Source organism: Drosophila albomicans, chromosome 2L, assembly GCF_009650485.2.
Source record: "Drosophila albomicans strain 15112-1751.03 chromosome 2L, ASM965048v2, whole genome shotgun sequence".
NCBI classification, from domain to species: Eukaryota; Metazoa; Arthropoda; class Insecta; order Diptera; family Drosophilidae; genus Drosophila; species Drosophila albomicans.
This window is the reverse complement of record NC_047628.2, coordinates 26,326,781-26,343,466: the sequence shown is the minus strand read 5'-3', so window position 1 is coordinate 26,343,466 and position 16,686 is coordinate 26,326,781. Positions and strand designations below refer to the sequence as shown.

General features: G+C 39.9%; 4 protein-coding genes across 4 annotated transcripts in view; 3 read left to right on the top strand and 1 right to left on the bottom strand.

Annotated features, from left to right (window-relative positions):
* The first annotated feature begins 57 nt into the window (after window positions 1-57).
* LOC117564100 (uncharacterized) lies at window positions 58-826 on the top strand. The gene is made up of 2 exons (XM_034242746.2): window positions 58-497; window positions 553-826. Exons 1-2 carry the CDS (start codon window positions 141-143, stop codon window positions 727-729), a joined length of 534 nt encoding a protein of 177 aa, XP_034098637.1. The 5' UTR covers window positions 58-140; the 3' UTR covers window positions 730-826.
* LOC117564098 (phospholipase A-2-activating protein) lies at window positions 727-4,557 on the bottom strand. Its single transcript, XM_034242744.2, has 5 exons — window positions 4,309-4,557; window positions 3,228-4,094; window positions 2,238-2,627; window positions 1,613-1,852; window positions 727-1,548 (listed from the first exon to the last, which is right to left on the bottom strand). Exons 1-5 carry the CDS (start codon window positions 4,461-4,463, stop codon window positions 837-839), a joined length of 2,364 nt encoding a protein of 787 aa, XP_034098635.1. The 5' UTR covers window positions 4,464-4,557; the 3' UTR covers window positions 727-836.
* Window positions 4,558-4,842: 285 nt separating this feature from the next.
* LOC117564099 (reticulon-4-interacting protein 1 homolog, mitochondrial) lies at window positions 4,843-6,398 on the top strand. The gene is made up of 3 exons (XM_034242745.2): window positions 4,843-5,457; window positions 5,575-6,180; window positions 6,242-6,398. Exons 1-3 carry the CDS (start codon window positions 4,945-4,947, stop codon window positions 6,350-6,352), a joined length of 1,230 nt encoding a protein of 409 aa, XP_034098636.1. The 5' UTR covers window positions 4,843-4,944; the 3' UTR covers window positions 6,353-6,398.
* A 1,100-nt stretch (window positions 6,399-7,498) lies between these two features.
* Window positions 7,499-16,686, top strand: part of LOC117563887 (semaphorin-1A) — a 217,539-nt gene continuing 208,351 nt past the window's right edge. The window contains exons 1-2 of the mRNA XM_034242445.2: window positions 7,499-7,722; window positions 8,744-9,542. The gene's annotated coding sequence lies outside the window, so the exon portion shown is untranslated. The remainder of the gene's footprint in view (window positions 7,723-8,743; window positions 9,543-16,686) is intronic.

Below are 16,686 nucleotides of genomic sequence, written 5' to 3'. Positions count from 1 at the left end.
CATTATCGATTACAGTAACAGCTGCTTTTATCGCGTTGCAGTTCTTGTTATCGCACATTAACGGCTGTGTCAGCGATTAATCATCGAGCAATTGTTATTGTTATTGCTAAAGATTTATCAAGCGCAAAGAAAAATAAACAATGGGTGGCCCGGAATTACCGACAGATCCAGGAGATGAACAACAGTTTGTGGCACCTGCCATAGAGCATCCACATGTAGGCGAAGCGAGCGAAGACAGCGATGGCTCCGACGCCTACGATGGCTATCAGCCGCTGGCCACGGATCTGGAAGATGCGGGCGCAGCACCAGAAACACTTGCGGGAGACACAGAAGACGTTGCTGATGAGGATATTGATCTAATGACAGCGGAGGTGACACACGGTGATCCCAATATGCCGCCCATTGAAAGTGCGGATGCGGAAATTGAACGTCAGGTGTGGAACGAGCCAAGACCACAGGAACTGCAGCTGGAGCTAGACAAAACGCGCACGGAACAGGTAAGGAAGTTTGAAAAGAAGGTAGCAGCTAGTGTTTAATATGGGTTCCATACAGATACTGAAGGCCATGTCGAAGATAACGCTGCCCAACATCACAGTGCCCGATTGGGCCAAAGGCGTGCCCGAGGAGAGCTGGAAGCACGAGCTGCTGGAACGCATACAAACGCGACAGCAGACGACAGCAGCAGGGGCAACCACAAGCGAATCGAATAAGGCAAACACAAGCCAATAGACTAAGCAATGATATATTTATTTTTAAGATCCACAACGCGGTGCACTCCACAAAAAATACTTTCCCAAATAAACGTGTATGTTGTTTAAAGTTTAAACGTGGGCAACTCAAAAGGCAGCGAGCAGCGCCTGTCCCAGCACATTCACCTTGGCAAAGTTCTCGTCCTGCGGCGTATTTGTCAGCTCACGCAATTTATCCATCACACTGTCCACGGAGACCACTTGGGCGATGGTTTCTTGGCCACAAGCGGTTGTGGTGAGATTGCCAATGGCCTGCATGGCACGATACCACGCCTCCAGATCCTTGGCCCACTTGAGCAGCTCCAGGACACCGCTGGTGACCGAGTGACACACCTCCGAGCTGGCCACGCTCTGTGTCTGCGCAATGGTCACATTCAAATAGAACGTTGCAATGGCGATCTGCAGATTTGGGCTGCCAGCGCGTATCCCAGCCACAAGTTCCACCAGCTGTGGCAGCTGCGCCTGAATGTGCTGTCTGCCCGCCGCATGAGTCAAGGCATTGGCCAGACACCGACAGACCATCAACTGATTGGCTGCTGCACCATTCAACTGCGGCACAATGTGACTCAAAATGTTGTGACTGTTCTGCAGCAGACTAAAGACGGCCTCGTGACGCACGGCCAGGCGGAGTATATCGAGCACCGGGAAGAGCATGCCCGCTGGCCACTTGAGCAGCAGCATCAGTGCCTCCAAAGTGGTTGGATCCAGCGCAAGAGATTTATCAGTCAAGCGAATAACAGCTTGCAACAGCTCATCGCCCACTTTGCCCTCGGTGCTGGTTAGTTTGTTGTTGAATTCTCTGCAAGATTGCATTGGATGAGATTAGAAATACTTTTGTGAATATGCCAGTGTAATACTCTTACTTCATCTTGTCGAGCACTTTGCCGGCATCACAGGTGTCGAAAGTGCGATAGCTGCTGACAGGGAAATGTTTATCGCTGCCACGCACAAAGTTCACGTCAACATTCGAGGATTGCTTGCTTGCGGCCGTCGAGTAGCTGGAGCCGCCAGTGAAAGGATCCATGTTGCCACCGCCTTGAACATTGCTCTGGCTAGAGCCGGGCACATAGCGTGCGCCGCCAGTGAAGGGATCCTGATAGCCACTGCAAAAAGGGAAAAGCATTGTTAAAGGATAACTTACAAATTGTATATTAACTTCTCAAAAACAAAAGTTGAAATTTAATAACAGTTTTTAGAACATAATTTCGTTATTTGTTAGTCCATTATTATTTGCTATAAATTATAGTACGATCTCAAATATCAAATTAATTTCCTAGAATGAAGAGTTTACCATATGACATCTACATCTCAAAGAGTTTCTTCTTAGAGACGTTCTTAGAGACCCTTTCACTTTTGAGGAAAGTAAAAAGGGTCTCTAAGAATGTGACTAAGAACCGAATGAACTCTTTGAAATATAGTTCTCATATGGTAAAATCTGACTGTCCTTTTCACTTTCCTCAAAAGTGAACGGGTCTAAAACTATCTTACCTATTGGCTTGGCTCGTTACTGTCGCGCCTCCCTTTGAGTTTGTCACTATAAAGTTTGCCACCTGATCGAGATAGGCCTGCGGCAGATTGTGGCGATGTATGAACGACTGAGCTGCTTGCCAGGGATCCTCGCCGCGGTTGTAAGGCAATTTGATGGGCGGCTCCGTGTCGGAGATATCCACATTGAACACAAAATCATATTCCTTGCCATCGTGCAGCTTCTTTCCGGAGTTACTTTGAGTGCCGCCCGTGGCGCCAGTGACATCGCCCACCAGATTCCATTTGCCCAGTTCCCAGCTGTAGCATTTGACACTGCCATCCGTTTCACGCACCATTTTTGTTTGACCTTCGCGTGTGCCATTCGTGAGCAAAGCTTCAGGACCAGGTAAACTGCAAGAAAAATCAAAGATTAATAGAGATTTTCCATCAATTTAACGAAGAGAATCAATAGCAAAAATTTTTATTATTTTAAAGAAAGCTACAATCAAGTATTGACTGTAATGGACCCTTTTTTGATGCTGACAGATTATATACCATTTATGAAATCGGAGAATTTAAAGAAGAAGCAAAAGTGAATAAATTATCACTTAAAGGAAAGCTACATCCAGGTATTGACTACTATAGACCCTTTTCTTGATGCTGATTTAGAATATATTCAATTTATGGAATCGAAATTTAAAGCAGAGACACAATAAATTACTTAAGCACTTTAAAGAAAGCTACAATCAAGTATTGACTATAATATACACTTTTCTTGATGCTGATTTAGAGTATATACAATTTATAGAACCGGAAAATTCAAAGAGGTCAAATAGTGAATGATTTAAGTACAATATTTAAAAATAAATACAATCAAGTATTGACTATAATAGACCCTTTTCTTAACGCTGACTTAGAGTATATACAATTTATGGACTCGAAGATATCTTCTTGATAAAACTTAAAGAAACCTTTTCACATATTTGAAAGGGTCTAAAAAGTGTAGCTTACTCAGTCTTCTTGACGCCACCGATTTCCTCGTTGAGCTGCGACTTGTGCGTCGCCACCGCCATCTCAAAGGACTGCACCAGCTGCTGCTTTCCCTGTCGGGCAGGATCCTGACTAAAGACGCGCACAACGCCATCGCTGCAACCGGTAACAATGTCGCCATTGGCCAAGCAAGCCACCGACCATACCGAGATTGCTGGATGCAGCAGCGGAGCACCGAGTTCCTTTCCCGTTGACACATTCCACATGCGCAAGGTGCTGTCCTCGCCACAGGACAAAACGATTTGTTCGCCCAGCTGCTGGTTGCGTGCCATGGCATAAATATAGTTGGTGTGTCCGCTCAGCTCGCGCACACATTCACCATCCTCGTTCCAGTAGCGCAGCACAGCATCGTTGCCACAGGACAACAGGGAATTCGAAGGCAACGGGATCAGGCCGCGCACACAATCCGTGTGTCCTTTTAGCAGTCGCAACTTCTCGCCCTGTGCGTTCCAGTAGTAGATGCATTTGTCGGCTCCACCAGTGACGTATTTCTGTTGCTCCTGCAACGTGGCCACGGCCCAAACAGCTGCCTCGTGTCCTTGCAACGCAATGTGCGTCACGTCGCCAGTTTCACTGATCAACCAGACGCGTGCAGTTTTATCCCAGCTGCCGCTAATTAAGCTGCGCGGCTTCAATCCACCGGCCAAGGCGCAAACCGTCGACTCGTGTCCTTTGAGCGTCAGGAGAGGCACGAAGGCATCCTGTTGATAGATGCAAATGGTGGCATCGTTGCTCGAGGTGCAAATCCATTGCTCCTGTGGCAAGTAGCAGACGCTTGCTATGAAATTCTTGTGATCCTTGAGCGTGACGCTCTCAATGTATTCGTTGCTGTAACGAGCGAGTATTTATCAGTTACAAGTTGCAAGATTCTATGCAAAGGTTTTGTTTATGCAAATTGAGTAAATATCAATTTCGGAAATCTATATAATGAAAGAATATGTTAGTCACTTGTTCGTTAATCAGTCGCCAACATCTGTGTTTTTCTTTCTTTGTTACTATTTGTTGTGGTTGTTGTTGTTATTGTTGCTGTTGTTCTACGCACCCAATTGGCTTCCAGATTTTGGTGGTTTTGTCGCGCGAGCCGCTTAGCAACATTTGTCCCTCGTTTGTTTTACCGCCCACCGCCACAGCACGCACATCGAGACTGTGTCCAAGCAGCTCGCAACTTAATTTGTATTTATCTAGTGTTGGCTCCATTTTAAATTTACTTATTTCACTGACTTTGCACAAATTTTTCTGCACCGGCGTCGGCAAAAATTGAAATAGTGTTTGTGAGTGTGTGTGTGTGTGCAGTGTGACCGATATGTGCAACTGCCATTTGTTATCGGCGAATATACCGTAAATACGTTATATACCTTCGCCTGGTTACACTTCGCTAGCGAAACAATGTTTATTTTGCAAGTGAGCTAAGTAGATGAGCAAGATGTATGCACTAGTACAGACAATTATATTCGTATTTATTATTTCTGCACAAAGCAAGCTGGCAAAAACGTACTTTCTTTCGTTTTCAACATACCGTTTTGTATTACGTTGTTGCTGTTACGTTGCGCGCAACCTGACTATCGATAACGAACAGTGCTATCGAACCTTTACGTTGGGCAAGTTACTTTTGTAAACACGACAGCTGATTTTTATTTTCGGCACTGCAGTTTAAGTTATTTAATTAAATTAAGTGATAATGCTGTCGTCTGGCACTCCGCTGAGGGTAGCGGCAACGCGTCTGGCAGCTCAGCTCAGCCGCAGCTATGCCGCCGTAGCTGAAACGCAACAGGCGACGCCGCCTGCGCCCCCCTCGCCACCTAAACGTAACGTTAACAAAATGGGAGGATGGCAATTTCATAGCTATGGCGATATTGATGAACTGCAGTATTCCGATAAACTAAAGATGCCCCAGATACGCAGCTCCGACGAGTGCTTGGTGCGTGTTCGCAGCACAGCAGTCAATCCCATTGATTTGGCCATGTTGCGAGGTTACGGCGCCACTTTGTTAAACACAGTGCGTTGCAAACCCGGCGATGCCATCGAGTTTCCTTTGACACTGGGGCGCGAATTTTGCGGTGAACTGGTTCAGAAGGGAATGGGCGTGGCAGGCAATGAACAACTGCAGCTGGGCAGCCGAGTGTGGGGCGTTGTGCCCATCTCCAACACAGCCGGAGCTCATGCTCAATACGTCGTGGTGCCTCAATCCTGTGTGAGTAACAATTGTATTTGTGTGTACGGATTGAAATACTTGTTACGGGTTGTGTCTTGACTTAGTGACTATATATTATTAAATAGAATTAATTATTTCTTGTTTATTCCTCTCCAGCTTGCTCCTGCTCCCAAGGAACTCGATGATAATGAGGCTGCCAGCGTGCTTTATGCCGGCTTAACCGCTTGGTCAGGTCTCTACATAAGTGGCTTCCTTGGAGGGCCTTGTGGCGCCACGACTGCAGCTGGTGGAGGGGCAAACAAACGCGTGCTCGTCTTGGGCGGATCAGGAGGCGTTGGTTCGTTGGCTGTTCAAATGCTGCACGCTCAAGGCGTTCAGGTGCTGGCCACATGCAGTGAGAATGCCGTCGAAATGGTTCGTTGCCTGGGAGCTGATATTGTGGTGGATTACTCAAATCCCGCCCAGATGGAACAGCTTTCGACCTATGCCCCATATGATATTGTGCTGGATTGTGCGGGACAAGGTGGCCAGCAGGCGGCGGAACTTAAATTCGACTTCAGACAGTATATCACCTTCTCGTCACCCATGTTGGCCAACATTGATAAGCAGGGCATCTGCTTGGGAGCCTTGCAAAACATCTCCGATCTGCTGCAGACAAATGTGCGGACGGCAACGCAGCGAGGAGGATTGGTCAAGTGGGGTTATTTCTACCCAGCGGCACATGGCATTGAGTTCTTGCAACGCCTCGTTGAGCGGCGTAAGGTAAGTTAATTTTCAACAAGTTCTTTAATTCAGAAGTAACCCGAAAACATTTAAATTTTAGTTAATGCCACAAATCGACAGCAGCTTTAATTTTGCGGAGCTGCCTAAGGCATTCGAACGCATGAAGCAGGGTCACTTGCGTGGGAAGGTCGTGGTGCAGCTGAAAGACTGAATTACTTGTTGTTAATTAATAAAAATTTAATTGTTTAAAAGAAAAATCCAGTTTTAAATTTAACTTCTCAAAAGTGGCGCAACAGCTTTTCAAATAAGTGCGCCATTGCACAGTATGAGATGTTACCAGCTGCATGTGCAGTGCCTTGTATTTTGGTATATTGCGGTCTTTTTGAAAAATTTTACTCGCGGTCACACTTCAGCTCAGGTGTTTCCAATAAGAAGTGAGTTTTTTTTTAAAAGTGCGGTTCGTCGGGTTTTCAATCGCGTAAATTTGCATTAAAAAGTGTTTTTAATAAACGAAAAATGTACAAACGGAGTGCCCAAGATGTGTAAGTTGCAAAGTGTGCTAGAAATTTGTTGAAAAAAGATGCGAAAACATTTAAATAACTCTCTAGCAAAATTTGCAAACATTTGTGCATCGCATTTTTTTGTCTGCTTTGCGCTTTTTTTTTGCGTCTTCCAATGTGTGCAACACAGTGGAAAGTTACAATTAACGAATGACAAAAGCGCATTGATGTGAATTTTGCATGTTATTAAACAATATTGTAAATTATAAATAAACCAATACACATGCACCGCCGGCAAAAACAGAGAGCGGCGTCAATTGAGCAAGTGCGAACATGTCAAAAGAGCGCCAAAAAAGAGCAAAGAGCGCGAGTTCATGGTGCTAGAGTTGTCAGCTGTGTTTTTGCAAAAAGACTTATTGGACAGCCAATGCAATAGACTATATGTTTTCATTGAAATATTTTTTAATTAATCTATGCAATATGAGATACTGAGTAAATAATAAATAATTTGTTGAATTATTTGTCAATAACAAATTCGTGCTCTTTGCAAGTAGCTTTGGCGCACACTCGCCCGCCCCAAAAGAGCGGTTGAAACGGAACGGCAATGAAACGGTTCTTCCTTTAGAGAGAGAGCGCGAGAAACAATAACAAATGTGACTGCGCAAAGTGCAGCAACATGTGTCTAAACATGCGAGCTATCAGTTGAGGGGTTGATAGCAATTTTCAAGGCAAAAATGTTCTCTCTCTCGCTCTCTGGTCTGAATGTTTGGCAACATTGTGTCTAAACATGCAGACAAGCATTGAACGTTGTCCGTTTGGTGCTTCAGCAAATTGAACTCCAGCCTGAGAGTTGAGTTGTTGTTACGTCGTCGAGAGAGTCGCGTGTGTTCATGTTTTTTGGTCGTCGTCGCGTGTCGCGTTTCTGATGTTGCCACGGGCTTTTGTCTCTGGTTCGCCGCCGCCGCCGCAATGCAGCAGTTTAGCAACTGACTGACTGACTGACAGCAGAGATAAACAACAACAACAACAACGACTACAAGAAGAAGAATCAAGAATTTCTCGCCGCTTAAGTGTGTGAAAAGTGCGTGTTGTGCTCTTTAAATCGTTGTCATCAATTTGCCTTTAACTTGTAAATCTTATGTCGCTTTTGTGTGTGCGTGCATGTGTATGTGTGTGTGTGTGTGTGCGGGTGCGCTGCTAAACAATAATAATCATAATAAAGCAATCAATTGGCACGTAAATTGCCTTAAATTAGCATAAAAATAGAAATACTGCAGCGGCAATAAAACGGCAACAAAAATAATGCAAACATTTTTTGGGCAATTTTTCCAGATATTTTTCATTGATTTTTCTACTGGCGCGCCACACACACACACACACGCATACAAACACCCGTACATTCATTCACCTAACTCCCTCCAGCGTGTGAACGAGAGAGTAGAGCAAGTAGTGGGGAGGAGGTGGCAGAGCAAACAAGAGAGACAGAGAGAGCGAGCGTTGCCATGCCGCCTTGTGTTTTGTGCACATTTCGGCAATGGAACACTGTACGTGTATGTGAGTGTGTGTGTGTGTTGTGTGGCTTATCCTTTTTTATATCGCATTTTGTTTATTTTCAAGTGCCTGTTTCCATTTTGTTGCGCACATTTTGTGCTGTCCATTCGTTTCGCTGCATTTCATTCTCGCCGCGTTTCAACACAATAGAACAGTCAAATACGTGTGTGTTTGTGTGTGTGTGTTTGTGTCGGCAGCTGCCCTATGTAAATTTCTTGCGCTCTCAATCGCTCTCTCGCTGCTGCGCTGCTCTGTGTTCTCTCTTGGCTGGAGTTTTTTTTTGTTACCCCCCTCAGTGTGTGTATTTCGGGCTCTGCTTTGCTCGCCCATTCGCATCGTAGCTCTGGCGCCGCTGTTCAAACTGGCGCCGCTGCTTGCGCTCTCTCTGGCTCTCTTTTGCTCGCTGTGACTGCGCTGAGCTGCAGTCGTTGTCCTTTGGCCGTGCGTTGCGCGTTGCCAACTGAAATTTGCCGTGTGTGTGTTGTGAAAAAAGTAAATTTGCCACTGCTGTTGTTTTAATCAAATGTATGTTTTATATATTTCATTCACAGTGTTCTGCAGCAAAGCCAAGACGGCTAATTAATGCACAAAGCTGTTTAACAACAATAATAACAACAACTACAATTGCAAAGATCTAATAATAATCGCCGTCATGAATCGCCGCAATTTGCATTGAGAAAGTGTTGCATACTTTTCGCGTTTCGCGTTCGCGTGTGTCTCAGTTATATATTTTTGTGTGTTTCCGATTCCGTCTCCCACATAATTCGCGTTAATTATTCGCTCTCCAACCATCATAATATATAATAAATCTCCGTGTGTGTGTCGTCTGTGTCTGTGTATTTGTGTATATTTTATGCTGCTCTGCTGTACATATGTACAATATTAATCGTCATCGTCTTCATCGTCATCATCGTCATCGTTATTGTTGCTGTTGTTGTTGTTATTTGCTCGGCATTTCGTATCAAATATAAAAATATAAATCATTTGTGTTCTTCGGTGTTGTCTCGTGTCAGTGTCTATAATTTGTTCAAATACGACAAGCGATCAAGCGCTAAACCCAAGCGGAAGACCAAAAAAAAAGCAACAACAACCATCAGCAACAACAACAACAACAACACTTTTCCAAAGATATGGCAAATATTTTACAATTGTGCGCTCATCGATTTGCATCTCAAGCGTCAACAACACAAAAACAAGTTGCAGCTGGAAACGCCTAGCAGCCTGAAATTTGTGGCAAACATTGTGTGATTCCCCCCAAAACAAACAAAACAAAACAAAGCAAAAAAAAAAACACCCAGTGGGAATTGGTCAACACACAAGGCTATCAACGTTTGTTGGACTTTTAAAAAGGTGAGCGTGAAAAACTTTTTCCAAATTCATTTATTTATTTATAAATTGGGCGACAGCATTTAATTTTCTTTAGTGTTTAAAAATAATTAAAGGGCGATGGAAAGTTGTGAACTTATAGTACAGTGAATATGTGAAAACCTTTTAGTATTTCATTTATTTAAAAAGTGTAGATATAATTAAAATTAATACTAACACTATTAGTAAAGCAATAGCTACAAAGAGTTTCAGATTTTATTAGTATTTTATTCCTTATCAATAATAATGTTTTAGGAGTGTTAGAATAAAATCTTTTTTTAAAGTTTTTTATAAAGTTTTTTGAAAGACTCAAAATATAATGGATTACCTTTAAAAAGTTGTTAAGAAATGTGTTATGGATACTTCTAAAGAATTATTTAACATTTATTTTTAATATCTAAATTTATCTGAAGGTTTTCTCAGATTTGTTCAACATTTTCGAGTTTTTTTATTAATTAAGTTTCTCAATATCTAAATTTTCGTTAAGGTTTCCTCAGATTTATTCAACATCTTTCGAGTTTTTATATTAATGAAGTTTTTTGATATCTAAATTTTCTTGAAGGTTTCCTCATTTATTATTTTATTGTTTTCAAAAGATTCAATTGCTTTCGTTTAGAATATTAAGAGAGGTTCTTTCAAAATAGACATGATATTATAGATAAGAAAATTGGCTGTCCATCACTTCTCAGATCTTATCTGTTTCTTACACAAACTGCATAATCAATAACCACAATGGATTAACATAACAACACAAAGGGAATTTCGAAAAAGAAAAGACAGAGAACAGAAGAGAAAGAAAGAACGAAAGAGAAGCTAATCATTTACATCTCTTCAGTTAATGCTCACGAGCCGCTTAGGTCCATTAACAGATTAGGCACATCAGAAATGATGACAATAAGCGTTTGTCAAACTACAAGATACACATTTTGGTATCTAATGGAATGCATTTGCATATTGGACTGTGAAATCGGTTAACTTAATTTAGACATAAATGCAATCAAAAAGCAACTAAATAGATGTTGAATGAAACTAAAGCTAAAGATACACGTTGCTTGGGGTCGCTGTTGAAGTGCCTTGTGCACTGAACACACACACACACAACTCGAGATACAGATACAGATACATGGTTGCCTTCTAGTTTTATCTGCATCTTTTCTAAATGGCTTTGCGGGCGGCATTTGCTTTTGCTTTGCTTTTGTTTTTGTTGTTGTTGTTGGCCCCGAAATGTGCGGGCAGCATGTTGTTTGTTTACATTTCAAATGGAAATTGTTCTGCTATCTGGTATCTGTTCGCCTCTGAGGATGTATCTGCAAAATGCATTTCGTTCTCTCTCTTTCTCTCTCTAATGAGACAAAATGCCATCGTGCATATCGTGTGACAGTAGGCAAATATCGAAGACGACTTCTCAGTGCCATTATCCAGCTCGGTGTCTGTGTTTTTCGGCAAAAGGACACAACGTGCCGCAAATAAAGATTCTCTGTCTCTCTTTATCTCTCTGCTGTTGAACGCATTAGCGTTTGACACAAGACGCACAAGCAAAAAAACACACATGAGACAATCAGCAGGACGTCAGAGAGAAAGAGCCATTGAACACGTCACGTCCAACGCTTCACATTTGAAATTCCAATATCCTGAATATCCTCGGTCTGCTGCACAGTGGCCACACATGGGCGACGTTGTTAAATTAATGAGGCTTCGCTCTAAATGCATTTAAGTATGTTTGCACACGATTAAAAATATCCCTCGAAATAAATACAGCACAGGAATACAGGAATTTCATTTTCACTTTATTTTCATCTCGCATTTTCTTGGTGCTTTCAATTTCAAAGCCTGTCGCCTCATTAGGTTTTTTTTTATATTACGTTTGTGCGTTCTTCTTTTTCTTCTTCAACATAATGTGATATGAACTGCTCTTGTAAGATGTGTTTAATCAGCTTGAAATTTCTGAGAATATTGTTTTGTAAATACACACGTTCGCTTGGCTGATAAAATGATGGAGAAAGAAGTATTTTTATACACACAAATGGAAAAAACGCCTACTTGCTACTGGTCGCAGTTGCTTTGGTTGACAATCTGGTATATTTTGCACGCTATGGTATATTTTGAGTGTGGTGGTATATTAATATACCAAATGTAGCCATTGGTATATTTTGAGTACACTAATATATCAATATACCAAATGTAGCCTTTAGTATATTTGGTACGCTATAGTATATTTTGAGTGTAGTGCTATATCAATATACCAAATGTAGCTATTGCTATATTTGACACTCTTTGGTATATTTGGAGTATACTGATATATCGATATATCAAATTTCACACTATGGTATATTTGGAGTATACTATTATATCAATATACCAAATGTAGTCTTTAGTATATTTAGCACTCTATGGTATATTTTGAGCGTACTGATATATCAATATACCAAACGTATCCTTGGTATATTTTGCACTCTATGGTATATGTGGAGTATACTAATATATCAATATACCAAATACACCATTCGGTTTATTTTAAATATTTTTGCGGTATATTATTTCGGTATATTTTAAAATTAATACCGCACTGTTTTTGTCACTAGCTTTGGACCTTGGAAAAATGAAGCAAATTAAAGATGATTTAATTTTCAATTTTTTGAGAGTTATCAATAACAAATACAAACGTTTTTTGCATTCGTTTCCCATTGTTGTTTTGTTCTCTGCCCTTACTACAAGTATTTATTTAAAATAATTCGAACTTTTCTCACATTATTTGCAGTCATTAGTTTCGTTATTTTTACAAGTTATTTCGCTTTATGAAGAATTATATTTCTTGACTTTATTTTACTTCATTCTGAATCATAAACTTTACCAAATCAAGTAAAAATAAATATGTACTTCAGTTCATGCTTTATTCAATTTGCATTTATCTCTGACTTTAAATGATTCATTAAATTTATTTATCTTTTCAACTGCCAAATGGATTGAGAATTAAGATTTCCAGTTTAATTTCCTGTTTAGCATTATTTACATTTTCTTCCATTATCTTAAATGTGTGGTTGTCTCGTTTGTATTTTCGTTTCGTTTCGTTTTTTTGATAATTGGCCAATAAATGTTGAACGGTGGCAAAACCCAATGTGCAACATTGTGTGGCAGGAGGCACGAGTGTTTCGCAGTCTAAGTGGCAACATGGCAACAGTAAAAGCAACGACTGTTTTTCGTCTCTTGCTGTCTGTCTCCGTCTCCGTCTCCAGCTGTGGAAGAAAAGTCTGGCCAAGTGCAAGTATCTAAGCTATGTATCTAAGTATAACCAAAGAAGCCCGTATGTTTTGTATTATGTTACACAAATATTTAAGCTGCCTTAAGTAGATACAGCGAAACGCGTTTAAGATATACAAATAGAGAGAGAGCGGAAGAGAGGGGTGCCAGGGGGGAGGGGGAAAAGCAAGGAAAAGCGCTACAACAAATGTAAGAAAAGTTACATTAAACTTGCGCCTCGTGTGCGGGTGCCCAGTAGGAGGCAAAAGTCGTGAAAGAAGTTATCACTACTCAAGATATATATGTATATGTGTATTGTATGTATGTATGTGTGTGTGTGCTGGTATGTACACATGCCTCAACCCCGACTCTCAATTCTCGAGTCGAGTCTTAGTTTTTATGTGCTATTTGTATAAGTTGTCTGCTGATGCTCTGTTTTTCTATTGATACGCATATCGTTTGCCATTTGCCAAGCTACTTCTTGCCCCCTTTGCTGCCTGACCCCCACCCCACAATTCACTTCAATTCAATTTTGTACGATTTCATCTTGGCAAAAAGTCTTTTGGCCAAACGTTTGTTAGCCACTTGCAAGTAACACACACACACAGAAAAAAGCGACACAAAGAGTTGAAAAAGAAATGTAGAGGGAGCCTGAGAGAGAGAGAGGGAGGGAGAGAGAGAGGGAGAGTAAAAGCTGCAGCCATGAGATACATTCTCAATGCTTATAAATTTCAATAAATTCATGAATTATTTTGCATGCTATTTAGAAGCTAAAGCATTTTAGGCCCGCTTTCCCAACTCGTTGTTGTTGTCGTCGTTGTTGTTGTTGTTATTGTTGCTCTAATCCCCACTAATACGCAGCAGCACAGTTAGTATTATTTTCTTCTTTTTTTTGTGGACTTGTATCCCACAATTTATAGTCACAACAGAAGAAGGAATCGATTGCTTTTTAGCTCTTCCGACTCTGCTGCCTCGTGGGCGTTTTTAATCAAGATACACGACTTCTCCCCGTTCTGCTCTAAAATATTATTGTTATTTGTTTATGCACTGCCTGCAGTCAGCAACAACAACAGCAACAACAGCAGGCAAAAGGCCAAAACAGATAGCCAAAGAGTCGAGTTGAGTACGTGTATCTTTTTTTTCATTTTGTATTTCTATTTCACTCGTAGGTAGCATTCGATTTATGTGCCTAGCAACATTTTTATTTCAATTACCCAAATGGGTGTGTCCAAGAGCATTATTGCACCGACTGCGAAACACAAATTGAGCTAGAGCTAGAGATTGTGCCATCTCTAAAGTTGGCAATCATTTTTATTTTGCACAGATTTATGTGCGAGTTATTGCTTTGATTCCCTGCTGATATATGATATTTGTCATATATCTATAGAAATGTGTCTTTGCTTCTATATTTCTTCTATATTTTATATAATATATTAAAGCAAGTAAGCGAGAAAAGCTAAGAGCATTGAATAATATGCTGGTTGAAGAAAAGCTGATGGGAAAATTTTTTAGATAAATGTTGAACTGAAGCAAGAAACCAAAAGATATTGAATATGCAGGCTATTTAAGTGTAGTTATGAGTAATGAAATCTTTATGAAATGGTAATCGTTCTCTTAGAGTAATCTTTCTTCAACAGAAATCGTTTTTTTTTGTAGAAAACGTTCTTTTAGAGTAATCTTTCATTTATAGAAATCTTTCTTTAATAGAATTCTTTCTTCTACAGAAATTTTTTTTTATTGAAATCTTTCGTTTATAGAAATCTATCTTTTATAGAAATCTTTTATTTGTACAAATCTTCCTTAAGTTTTTAAGTTCACATTTCTAATGGAAGTTTTTGCTTAATTTATAAAGCTCAATGTACACATCTGTTTTTCAAGTTCACTTGAAGACTTTAATTGGATTAGGTTATTTTCTAAATGTTTCGACACACATATAAATCTATACTTAATCCAACTTAATGTTCTATTAGAGTCTTTTAATAGAATAGAATTCTTCAATAGAAATATTTCTTTTATTGCAAATTTTTCTTTAACGGAAATCTTTCTTTTATAGAAATCGTTCTTGTGTACAAATCTTTCTGAAGTTTGGTTTCAACTTCACATTTCCCCTTGAAGTTTTTGCTTAATTTATAAAATTTGTATCTTAATGTTTCTACACAAATCAATCTACACTTCTGCCAACTAAATGTTCTCTTAGAGCAATCGTTCTTTCATATATAGAAATCTTTGTTTTATAGAAATCTTTCTTTTACAAAAAAACTCCCTTTAATAGAAATCTTTCTGTAGTAAGTTTTCAAGTTTACCTGAAGTTGCTGCTGAATTTATAAAGTTCTTTCCCAAATGTTTCTACACACATAAATCTACACTTCAGCCAACTAAATGGTTTCTTGCCTATATAGGCACCAAACCCAAATCCAGACACAATTTATTGGCTAAACTTAGAGACCCAACACGATGATGTTGTTGTCGCTGTTGTTGTTGCTGTTGTTGTTGTTGTGTGTGAGAGTGACAGGCGGCACCTTCATTAGTTTAATTATAATCATTTTTACTTGTCAGCGCAGCGCAGAAATGGCAAAAGTAAACAACAAAGGAGAACAAGCAATAAAGCCAAAGAAAATAAAAGAAAATGGCCAACGAACAGGCAACAATATTCAATAGGCCAAATGCCAATATTCATTCGCCTCATGCGGTGGCGGTGTTTGACCAAATTAAGTTGCAAGTGGCTGACTGCCCAAAAATGATTGATTTAATGAGGCTATCATTGACACTTTGCACGTGGAGCGTGCCACACCCAAAGCTTCAGAGATTAGACAGCGATTTAAGACCTTGAGACACATTTTGGGAAGAGTTCAAAGCACCAAAAAGCAGCGACATGTGATCAAATAGCTGAAGTTCTTAAATATTAGTTACACAGTTTCATTAACTATTTATCAAAATGTACTAAAATGACCTTAAAACAATTTCTCGAATTGCATGTGGCAAACTTTACGCAGTTGCTAGTTTGTGCTGTTTGTTGTTGTTTCCTAGTTGTTTTTTCGGTGATCCAGTTTATTATGCCATAAACAATTAGGCGAAAAAGTTGACTATGTCCTTGCGTGGCCAGAAACCATTAAATAACACGCAAGTGACCCGCTTCGTGGCCCCAGCAGCAAAACTAGGCAGCCAACAAATACCCCGAAAATGAGCCCCGAACAATGCGGCAAATACAAATTGTGAATGTCTATTAAAATTGGACAATAAACACTTTGGTGTCATGTGTTGTGCGGGTGGAAAATATATGCGGACATGTAGAAAACTAATTACTACACTAACTTTCGCTTTTAGGGATTGGTTTTTCAAATTTTGAGCACTTGAAACGAAATTTCCACTGTATTATACTCAAATGACACTTTTATCGCACTTTAATTTCAATTGATGTGCAAAATACGGTTCTTATTTGAATTCAGTATTTATAAAATACTAATACTTGGGTTTGGTTTTTCAATTTTGAGCACTTGAAACGGAATTTCCACTAACTTATGCCCGAATGACACTTCTATTGCACTTTAATTTCAATAAATGTGCAAAATACGCTTCTTATTTGTTTTCAGTATTTATAAAATACTAATACTTATGTTTAGGTTTTTCAATTTTGGGCACTTGAAAAAGAATTCCCACACAATTATGCTCAAATGACACTTTTAACGCACTTTCATTTCAATGAATTAGCAAAATACTGTTTTTGTTTGTGTTCAGTATTTATAAAATACTAATAGTTAGGTTTGCTTTTTCAATTCTGAGCACCTGAAACGGAATTTCCACTGAATTATGCTCAAATTATACTTTTAAAACACTTAAATTTCAATTGCAATGCAAAGTACTGTTTTTATTTATATTCAGTATTTATGAAATA

Bases quoted from the DNA above. Each gene is read 5' to 3' on its own strand.
- LOC117564100 (XM_034242746.2), top strand. From the start codon at position 141: ATGGGTGGCCCGGAATTACCGACAGATCCAGGAGATGAACAACAGTTT. The intron at 498-552 runs GTAAGGAAGTTT...GGTTCCATACAG, and splicing joins ACAAAACGCGCACGGAACAG to ATACTGAAGGCCATGTCGAA.
- LOC117564098 (XM_034242744.2), bottom strand. From the start codon at position 4,463: ATGGAGCCAACACTAGATAAATACAAATTAAGTTGCGAGCTGCTTGGA. The intron at 4,095-4,308 runs GTGCGTAGAACA...CGCTCGTTACAG, and splicing joins AAAATCTGGAAGCCAATTGG to CAACGAATACATTGAGAGCG. The intron at 2,628-3,227 runs GTAAGCTACACT...TTTTTCTTGCAG, and splicing joins GGTGGCGTCAAGAAGACTGA to TTTACCTGGTCCTGAAGCTT.
- LOC117564099 (XM_034242745.2), top strand. From the start codon at position 4,945: ATGCTGTCGTCTGGCACTCCGCTGAGGGTAGCGGCAACGCGTCTGGCA. The intron at 5,458-5,574 runs GTGAGTAACAAT...ATTCCTCTCCAG, and splicing joins TCGTGGTGCCTCAATCCTGT to CTTGCTCCTGCTCCCAAGGA. The intron at 6,181-6,241 runs GTAAGTTAATTT...TTTAAATTTTAG, and splicing joins GCCTCGTTGAGCGGCGTAAG to TTAATGCCACAAATCGACAG.